The following is an 11,074-nucleotide window of genomic DNA, read 5'->3' on the forward strand; positions in this document are numbered from 1 at the left end:
GCACCATGTTGGTGTGTGATGGCGTGGACGGCACATGGATGGGAACCCAGTAACTCGAGAGAGGACAGTGCAGGCAGGGAGGGCTCATCTGCTAGACCAGGGAGGCAAGAAACTTTATTGTTCTAATCCAGAGGGAGAAAGTGTATCCCGTTTTCAGATTACAGAGCTGGATCTTGGGTCATAAATTAGAAGGTGGAGGTCTGAAATGAGCTGCTTCCCATCAGCAGAGGTGGGCTGGGTCCCTGAGCTCTGGGTTCAGGTCAGCGGTCCCATCCAGGCAGGTCTGCTCTCCACGTGGCCGACCTGGAGGTTCAGAGCCCAGGGAGCTCCCCACAGATGGAGAGTCTCAGGAAGGACAGAATTTGGACTTGGAAACAGGAATTGGGGTCAATAGCCAGTGCAGTACCTTTAAGAAGAAAGAGAAGCATTTTATTTAAAAGATCACTTAATCGCTCTAAGACCCCTAAGTAGAGTAGATATATTATGAGTTGCACCTAAATTAGATGTGATGTTCAAGACAACTTGACTAGCCAGAGACTTGGGAACAAAATGGAAGATCTCATCGGTGCTCTACTAACTGGTTCCGTATGCCTTTTCCTATTTCTTTTACTGCTCTTTAAGCATCCTTTTTAACCCCCCAGCCTCTCAAGCTCTCTGTGTTTTCCTGCTGGAAGTTCCTGTTACGAAGAAGCCCTGTTCAATGGGTTAGTTTATGCTAAGATGTAAGTGACAGGCAACAGCTTAATGGGAAGTGGTTACTGACTCTATCTGGAGTGGCAGGCAGATTTTGCAGTCTTATCTGGTACCTTTCCAAGCCCGTCACCATTGATCCCCCAGCCATATCCCCAGCAGGGATGCCAGCCACTGAGCCGTTCCTTTCCCAGCATGTGGTCTACAACTATCAGGGTCCTGCCTTCCAGCATCTGGACAGCCAGAGAAAGAGGAGGACTGAGAACCCCAAAGAAGTGGGCCTCCTATGGGGGATGTCCGGCACAGTGCTGCTTGGGCAGGGGGAGGGGAGGAGAGGATGAAACTTTGGGTCAGGTGAGGGTATCACCAGCTGTCAAATCCCGATGGTGAAATGACTGTCCTCAACCTTCTGGTAAAGCCAAGTTAACTCTGCTACCTGTTCTCAGTGATCCCTGGTATCAGGAAATCTTCGCTGCCACCAGGGGGAAATGCATTTCAGGACTCATTATTTTTATACCCAGTAGCAAAGAAAACTGTCATTAGAATTTGCTAAGCACCTAAAAATCATACTGCACCATTTGCCTCAACCATGGTCTTGAGTTTCTAGTTAAGTTATTAACACACCTTCTTTTTGCTCTTGGACAAAGTAGGTGGGGACCTGTCGGCACACGTCCTTGATGGGCACTCCATACTGGGCTAAGTTCTTGACCCGGCTGGGTAAAACAGTGTAGGTCAGGCCTCGAGTGGATGGATAATGCTTTAAAGCCTGGAAGAGGTGGCATTTCAAAACGGTGAGACAGCAGATAGAGGTGGTGCAGCAAGGAAGAAGAAAGAGAAACCTATTCCAGCGCACAAAAATAGCCGTGAACTTGCCCTTGAGTTTTGTCTATAGCAGCAATACCCTGTCTGACCACAAGGTGATGACATTACTCCAAAAAAATCTGTGTGTGAGCCTGTGTGTCCCTGTAACGCTGTACTCCTTTCACCCTTAAATTCTCAACTCTTCCAGCCTCCAGTGCTTTTCTCATCTCTAAAATTATGTGTTTCATTTATATCATGCATTTACTTGTTATAAATCAGATGAGGGGAATACTTTCTACCTCTCTTTAAAAAAATTGACAAATTGTTTTATTTATTTTTATTTTATTTATTTATTTATTTTTGCGGTACGCGGGCCTCTCACTGTTGTGGCCTCTCCCGTTGTGGAGCACAGGCTTCGGACTTGCAGGCTCAGCGGCCGTGGCTCACGGGCCCAGCCGCTCCGCGGCACGTGGGATCTTCCCGGACCGGGGCACGAACCCGTGTCCCCTGCATCGGCAGGCGGACTCTCAACCACTGTGCCACCAGGGAAGCCCCTGTTTTATTTTTATGTGACCCAAAATGCATTTTTTCCCCAAGAATCAGCATTCATTTTGCCCAAATGTCCTGGGCGGGTTATTTAAGCAAATGGTGCCAGATTTCAATGATTTGCCAAGGACCTCCTGCTGCTTTTGAATTTATTTGACAGCCCTTGTCATTTAAGAGGCTGGGAGGGAGAGAGTTTCAGCAGTCTGGGTTCATTTTAAACTAAAGATAACACGTGTGTATGTGTGCAAAGGGTGTGCAGGGGAGGAGAGAAGGCATGAGGGTTAAAATACTCTATTAGTTCACTCTAATATTTATATACAACGACTTATATCCACTAACATGTAGCTCACACCCCTTTTGGAATAAACTAAAATTATATCATTGTATGGAATTTTCATTGGTCCATTTTCATCCATATGATGTAATTTAAATGGGCCATGGACTGAACTTGGAGTCCTTTGCACGGTGATAGAATTTCATGCGCATTAAGAACAAGTATGAACTGAATTCCCCTGTGTATACAGCACCATCCTAGGAGGTCAGGATGTAGAGTTGGAAAACACCAAACTAGGAGGGGACCACAGTGAACTGGTTTCACTTACCTGGTGGTCCAGGGCCTTACTAATATCGTCCAAAGTTGGACAGCTTCATCCATCTTGGCTAGGACACAGGCCATCTTGCTAAACAGCTTAGCCGCCAGAGGGGCTTAAAGCAACACAGCAGAACCCTGTCATTCATTCAGTCACAATATAGTGGTCTCCTGCTTGCCATCAGTGCTGCACATAGCTGGTCCTTCAGACTGTGGCATTGAGCATCCCGGCATAGCGCAGCCCTGCTAGCAAAACGCTAGCAGCAGGACTGGCAATGCACACAGGGCCCTGCTGCCCCCGAGGGGCCGTGGCACTGTCGCTGCTGCAGGCACCATGGGAAGGTATCCCCCGGGGCACTCTGCATACCCTTAACAGACTGGTGGGACTGGAGGGGTAGGGCGTCAGCCCCAGAAACAAAGCTAAATATAAGGTCCTGTTCATGGCCCTCAGCCGCCTCCATGACCCTCAGCTTCCCCATCTGTAAAGCAGGAAAATAGACCCTCTCCCACAGGGATGCCATGAAAGGATGAGACAAGATACTGCCTGCTTGTGAAGCCAGTGTGTGAGATAGAGTGCTCTCTGGAGGTACCGGGTGAGGAGAGGCCTCGGTCCGGACCTCTAGACTCAGATCCTGGCTCTGGGTCTGCCACTGACCACCTCTTACGTGGCCCTGGACCTGACCTTCAGCCTCTCTGAGTTTTGCAGTAAAGCCGAGGTTCTCCAGCTGAGTCTGACTGAGCCCACCTCCCTCCTCCAGTTCTGACTTCCATTCCATAGAGTGGCATTTTGTGACATCTTTCGTTGGAAGAAAAGTCTCTATGGCTTAAAACAGAGTTGGAAATCCCTGGACTGCCTCCCTTTAAGGAGGACTCGGGAACCGGGTCCTCAAGGAAATCAGGAGCAGGTCAGGTGAAGAGTGAGGGGGATGGTGTTTGGGAAGGAGAGCATGGGAGGTCCAGGCAGGCGCAGAGAGAAAGCCTGTCCTGAGATGTCCAGTGTGCAAGTAGGAGGGGAGCTTCCAAACAGCAGGGGCTGGACAGCAGAAGCCCATCCAGGGAGTAAGGAGTGTGGGCTTTTCCTTCATTTAATCCTCTCAGAGTCCTTTCTGGTAGGAAAGACAGCTGCTGATTCTGCTTGACAGATGAGGGAACTGAGGTGCACACAGGCTGAGCCATATCTCTGGTTATAGAGCTTTTCTATCAGGGAGGTGTCCCTCCCCAATCCTGCCTCTTTCTGCCAGGTCCTACCTCGCCATACCCAACCATCTGGGCAAGTGGAAGCGAGGTTTCTAAAAGTGAAAATAAATTATTCTCCTGCTTTTGAAATAACCTGATTAAAATCTGAGATCAAGACAAAAGACCTCCATAGCACATACCAGTTATAAGAAATCTGGGTTCTGGAAATGGCTCTTATTTCAGAGGCCTTCAGGAGCCCTGTGAAGTCAACGCAGGAGACGAACACAAAAGGATGTGGGATCCCTAGAGATCACAGAAGTTCCTACTGCGGTCACTGGCTCAAAAAGGAGTCACTGCAGATGCAAGAAAGCTGGTCCCTTATCTAAAGAGATGTATTCCCTCAAGATCCTAAACCTAGAGAATGTCTATGTAGACAGGGTCCTCTTCTCTCTGGAAAAGCACAAGGCAAAATGTTGGAGCAGGCAAGGCTTTCTTTGGCATTTATAACGAACGTGTTCCACATCTTACATTCTCGGAGTCCAAGATTCCATCCCATTCAATCAAAGCATTGTTGACTTGGATGTTGACCATACCTCGAAAGGCATGGACAATGGATGCCTGGGTCCCAACAGATCCATCCAGTGGATGGCTGTCGCTGATGTTCTGGAGATCAGGCTTAGCCCAAAGACGCTACTGAAACTGCCCTTAACGAATCTAATGACTGTTACAACACTAAATGCGAAGGTCATTTCTCAGACCTCTTATCTGAGAAAACAGCAGCATCTGACACCGTTGTGGCCCTCAGTGAGCCTCCGGGACACACACGTTTGCCTGTTCGTTTCCATCATTCTGACCAGCCTTCTCCCTTTCACTTCCCCAGCCTCGAAAAGTGGATGGTCCTAGACCTTAGTCCTTGGACCTTTCCTCTTTTCTGTCTACGCTTAGCTCACTTAGTGATTTCACCCACCGTGTGATGGCTTTGAATATAGTCTCGGCTCTAAACATTCCCAGGTGTGTATGTCCAGCCCAACTCTCTCTCGACCCCAGACTCATGCATCTAATTCTCTACTTGATGCCTAATCATCTGAAAGTCAACACGTTCAGAACTGATCTCCACCCCCGCCAACCTGCTGCCCACAGGCTCCATCTCAGTGAATGGAGCCACCATCCTTCTCTCCACTAAGGTCAGTGCTATTGGAGTCATCTTGACTCTTCTTTCCTTCCCACCCATATCCAACTGAGAAGAAAATCTTTTCAGCTGTACCTTCAAAATATATACAGAATTAAATAACTTCTCATCAACTCTGCTACTACTACCCTCGTTTAATCCGCCCCCCCGGAATCTTTTGAAAGCCTCCTAACAAGTGTTTGTCAGAGCACCCCGGTTAAATCCCAAGGCAGACCAAACCCAGCTGTAGCTTCCTATCTCATGCAGTATAAAAGCCACATGAGTTACCGGGACCTACTGGGTCCCACAGGGTCAGACCCCTGTTACCTCTCTGCCTTCACCTGCAACTCGTGTTCCTCTCACCTGTCAGCTCCTGCTACTCTGGCTTCTTCACTGTTCTTTGCTCAGGGCCTTTGCACGTTTTGTTCCATCTGTCTGGAACATTTACTCCCAGGAATCTGAGTTTTGCTTCCTCATCCTTTTTTTTTTAAACATCTTTATTGGAGTATAATTGCTTTACAATGGTGTGTTAGTTTCTGCTGTGTAACAAAGTGAATCAGCTATACATATACATATATCCCCATATCTCCTCCCTCTTGCATCTCCCTCCCTCCCACCCTCCCTATCCCACCCCTCTAGGCGGTCACAAAGCACCGAGCTGATCTCCCTCTGCTATGCGGCTGCTTCCCACTAGCTATCTATTTTACATTTGGTAGTGTGTATATGTCCATGCCACTCTCTCACTTCGTCCCAGCTTACCCTTCCCCCTCCCCGTATCCTCAAGTCCATTCTCTAGTAGGTCTGGCAGGAGGGGAATAAAGACACTTCCTCATCTTTTGTGATCAAGATGTAACCTCCCTGGGAGCCCTGTCTAAGACTGAGGATGCCACCCCTGACATTCTCTTTCCCCTCTTCCTTTCTTTTTCTCTGTCATACTGATCAGTCTATACAGTTTGCCTCTAAAAATCATACCGTTTCTTCCTGTAGAATGTAAGCACTCTGAAGTTAGGGACTTCTGTCTGCTGTGTTTACTGCTGTATCCCCAGCCCATGAACCAATAGCACCTAGGTCCTCAACCAATGACGGTGAGTGAAGCTGTAAATAATTTCCGTAAGTGTCCTCAACCGAAAAGAGTGTCACGAGAGACAATAGCAATGAGAACCCAATTCAGATGCCGGGGGAGTAGTTGGGGAAGGGTCAGGCCTTTCTGAGAAGTGACTTTTGGGCTAAGACCTTCCAGAAGCCTGGGTGTGGCCAGTTAGATGTGTGGGGTTGGGTGGGGAAGCAGCCTGATCCACGGTTTGGGTTTGCTGGGGACCGAGAGGTTTCTTGAGTGCCAGAGGAAAGCGCCTGGCGAACCAGGCTGCGTGGGTCACTCTGCAGGAGGGTGTCCCCAGCAGAGGCTGGGAAAAGTGCCAAGGCTCGGCGGGAAAGGTGGGGGGTGCAGGCTGGGCGGCCATGGAGGCTGGGCCTGGGTGATTTTCTATTGTCTGTGTGATGGGAGCCACCAGAGGGTCTTTAAAAAACCTCTTCTAGCTCTCTGCGGAGAACGGATTGGAGGCCGGTAGGAGTGAATGTGGAGACGTGTTATCTCCCGGTAATAAGGGTTCTGAAAGCGGGCCTGGGTTTTATGAGCTTCATTCCAGATTCATTCCAGGCCCTTGGGGTGAGGGTGAGGCTCCAGGCTTGAGTTATTGCTACCTCGTCTCTTGGGGTTGGACAGAGCGGGCAGGTTGGGAGCTGCCTAATTTCAGTTCATATAGGCACTTACTGTGAATTGCTAAGTGGGTGAGATCGGAGTGGTTTCTTGATAAAGAGAGAGCTTGTCAAGGGGGATTTCGGAGCCATTTTCCCTATCAAATCAATAGAGGTGTTAATCCTCAATCTAGATAACAGAATAATGTAGTTGCAGATATTGGCTTTAAACCCCACTGCAGATGAACCAACTGTCAAGGACCTCGGCTGCCGGCAGACAGGCCTGGGTGATGAAGAATGCCAGACATGCAGGGCTGGGACTGTGGACCGTGGACGTTCCAGGCCTGACTCCCCTCCGTGGGCACAGGGGAGGGGCCCACGAGCTTCTGGATGGCCTGATGCTTTATTGCCTGCCGGCATCATACCCAGTGGCAGGAAGAAACCCATCCTGTGCCAGACTGTACGGTGGGATTTCCTGGCCCAGCCTCTTTAAGGCAAAAACTATGATTTAGGAAAAGAGATTGGCAGACAGACAAGCATCATAACAGTTTTGTCCTACATGGACATAGAGGACAGACTGGGGGTTGCCAGTGGGGAGAGGGTTGGGAGAGGGATGGAGTGGGAGTTTGGGGTTAGCAGATGTAAGCTTTTATATATAGAATGGATAAACAAGGTGCTACTGTAAAAAAATAAAATAAATCTTTAAACAGGATGAGAACATTACTAAGCATCTTGAAGATAAAGTTCACCCCAACACTCTCACAAAGTTATGATTATTCTTGAATAATTTCTCCTGGTATTTTCCCATGGGAATTTATTAATATAATTTCCATAAATAAATGTGGTGTTCTACTTTTTTTATAACGATATATTTCAGTTAATCATTTAAAGACATTTAAAAAGCAGGGGGAAGCAGAGGATATACAAATACAAAATCCAAAAAGATTTTTTTCTAATTATATGCATAATGTTGCAATGAATGTCTTGGTGTGAAAACATTTTTATTCTTTTGTATTATTTCTATAAGATAAACTCCCAGAAGTAGATTGAAATTGAAACACATTATGTGTTTGAAACACATTATGATTCATGATACACACTGCCCAAATGCTTTTCAAAGTATTGTGTTTATTTGCACTTTCACCCATAATGTATGCATATACAAATTTATGGCAATAAATGTTATTCTTTTTTAAAAGTTTTAATGGTTTAAGTATGACATCAAATGTTATTTTTGTTTTATCTCCTTGATTATAGATGGGATGACTGAATATTTTTCCATAATATTTTCTTTCTTCTTTCTTTTCTTAACTAGTTCCTTGCTATTTGTAATTCCTGTATGAGCCTCAGTTTCCTCTTCTGTAAAATGGGTATGTTAGCAGTATTACCTTATAGGATTATTGTAAGGGTTAATTAGCCAGAGCAGTGTTGGATAGTGGTCATAGGCTTAGCTTGGATGTCATCTAGATTATCTGGCTTTGGATGCCAGCTCTGATATTTGAAAGCTGATGGAGGTGGGGATTGGCAAGTTCACATTACCAAGAGCAGGAGGGATTGGACATATCGTTGTGGCCATCTTTGGAAAATACCATCTATCACGTTAGTCAGTTTCTTCTTTAAATAAGTCTCTAATTACACAAATAATGCATCCTTTTAAAACATGAAAGTTAAGGCTAGCGTCCCTTTTGACCAGCACCTCAATTCCCATCTCCTCTCCAAAGGTGACTACCGTATTTTGTTTGGTGAACATCTGGTGGGACATTTTGCTTGTGCATACCTACACGCACATACACACATGCCCACCGACATCCATAGAAAATCTGTAGAGTTTCTAATGGTTCACATTAATAGTATCGTACTATATGTATTTCATTTCAATGTGATTTTTCATTCAACACATCCAGAGATTGTACTATGTCATGCGCTAAGATCTCCCTCATCCTTTTCCATTTGTGCACAATATAGATATAACATAGTTTATTGAATAATTACACTATTCACCAACACAAAATGAGTGTCCTTTTCCCAGACTCTCTCTGACAGTTAAATGTTTTCAATTTTTGCAGTCGAATTGGTGAAAATGACATGAAAATTGTTTTACTTTGCATTTCTTGGATTATTAAGTGAATATTTTCATAAGTTTACTGACCATTTGCTTTTCTTTTGACTTGCTTATTTTTATACTTTGCTCCTGTTCTGAGTCATTTAAAAATTCATTTGTAGGATTTTCTTTATATAATATTCATTTGTTGCAAAATTCTTCTCTCATACTTTCACTTATTTAACTTTGTTTACACTCTTTTGATGAACAGAATCTTTAGAATGTTGATGTAATCAATTTTATCAATCACTTAGGCTATGGTTTTGTTTTGTGTGTTTTAAAACTTTTTGAAGTCTTTGTTACTCCCCAAATATTTTCCTTTAATACTATATAATTGTGTTTTGTAAGTTTAGATCTACAATTCGTTTAGGAGTAAGTTTTATGACAGTGTCACTTATGTCTTAATGGGCAGTCAGTTGTCCTAATCCCATTTATTGAATTCTTCCCCCTTTTATTTAAAGTAGTATCTTTATTGTATGCTAAATTCCCATATATTCAGAGATCCTTCTGGATTTTCCATTGTGCTACACTGATCCATCTACTTACTCTTGTGACAATATCCCAGTTTGTATAACTATAGCTTTCTAACATGTTTTTCTCCCCCTCTTTTTTTTTTTTTTTCCGGTATGCGGGCCTCTCACTGTTGTGGCTTCTCCCGTTGCGGAGCACAGGCTCCGGACGCGCAGGCCCAGTGGCCATGGCTCACAGGCCCAGCCGCTCCGCGGCATGTGGGATCTTCCCGGACCGGGGCACGAACCCGTGTCCCCTGCATCGGCAGGCGGACTCTCAACCACTGCGCCACCAGGGAAGCCCTCCCCCTCTTTATTCTTATTTTTCAAATCTGTCTTGACTATTCTTACCAATTCAGTCTTCCATAGGAATTTAGAATCAACTTATTAGGAGCTTTTGATTGGCAATGCGTTGAATTTATTAACTAACTTGGAAAGACTTAACAAATTCTTTTCTATTTGTTAACTTGTCATTTTTTCCCTTCTTGCTTAGCATCCCTAACTGTATCATGCAATTCGAAAAGTAGCCACAGGGCGGCGGTAGGAGCAAAGAAGGTGAAACTCGGGCCCCTCATGAGAGACCTGGGAAGCCAGGAAGCCCTTGAGAGAGGAGAACGCTTGTGGCAGAGTGAGCCGGCAATTATCTGCACGCAACACCTTACACTTATTTTGCACAGTTTACAAATATTTCATTTACATTATTTCCCTTGGAATAGGTGATAAAGGTGATCATTCCCCATTTTATAGGTGAATGAATGAAACATGAAGACATGCAGCCAGTCTGGGAGGATGCAGTGCCCACACCCTCCGTGCCAAGCCCAGGGCTCTTTCCACTTCAGCCTCGTGCAGATTTCAGACTTCTCCACACTAGACAAAAGGAAAACAAAATTAGTGAAAGCTAAAATTCAAAGCGACAGCAGGAAAATGTGTGCAGGTCCGTCAAGCCTATGTTCAAAATCTGAGTGTCACTTCTGTGTGTCCCCCTCTCCTTTCCCTAATTTAGGTGGTCCGTAAAGCTCTGAATTTTTCCTTTGCGACATATCTCACATCTGCCTTTTCTCTCCTCCCAACATCATCATCTTCACCTCACTTCTGATGGCATCCATGACTCCAGGCTTCCCCTCCAACCCATCTGCTTCACCAAGGTAACACTTTTTGTCAGTCAGAGATGGGGAAACTGGGACAAAGAAGGTTATTGTTTCAAGGATGGGATGACTGGGGTTGAATGGGAAGTTGGTGGGACTTTCAAAGCAGGTGGGACCTTCCGAGAACATTTGGGTGGGTCGATGTACAAGGTGCCGAGGGTGTGGGAAGCTGTGACATGGTCAGGTGGTCGTCGCTATCTGATTACCTGGTAGGGCTCGGGGAGGGAAGATGCGACAGGAAGCAGGTGAGGGGCTGTTCAAAGATAGGCAGGCAGGGACCTTGTGGTTTTCCCGGAGATCAGTTCATGTCTCGTGGGTCAGCAGGACCACAATCACACTCAACCATGACCCAGACTTTGGAATCCCTTGTGCTCTAGGCCATGCTAATTCCGGCAGCCTTGAGCCAGTTGCTTCAAGGTTCTGGTGATTCAGGGATCTGGTGACTGAGCCCTTGTCCTATTCCTCAGGATTGGGGCTTTATTTTATATCCGGACCCAATAATGGTCTTGTACCTGAGCAGCGGACTTGGCTGTGAGCTCAGCTCCCCAGTTCTTTCAGCTCCAGGGTCCTGCCTCGGGTCCTGAGGGCCTGGTGCTAACCCAGCCTCACAGGTCTCCCTGACCCTCCCTGGACATCTGCCTCCCTGGAGCACCA

The 11,074-nt window shown here is 46.0% G+C and overlaps 1 protein-coding gene across 1 annotated transcript; it reads right to left on the reverse strand.

The window, feature by feature from the left end:
- Nucleotides 1-311: 311 nt before the first annotated feature.
- LOC101274854 (gastrokine-3-like) lies at nt 312-5,006 on the reverse strand. The gene is given in 6 exon segments (XM_033400383.1): nt 312-406; nt 1,315-1,456; nt 2,640-2,680; nt 2,683-2,764; nt 4,331-4,465; nt 4,872-5,006. Coding segments are annotated over 6 exon segments (630 nt in total).
- Between the last annotated feature and the right edge of the window lie 6,068 nt (nt 5,007-11,074).

Source organism: Orcinus orca, chromosome 13 (assembly GCF_937001465.1).
Source record: "Orcinus orca chromosome 13, mOrcOrc1.1, whole genome shotgun sequence".
NCBI lineage: Eukaryota > Metazoa > Chordata > Mammalia > Artiodactyla > Delphinidae > Orcinus > Orcinus orca.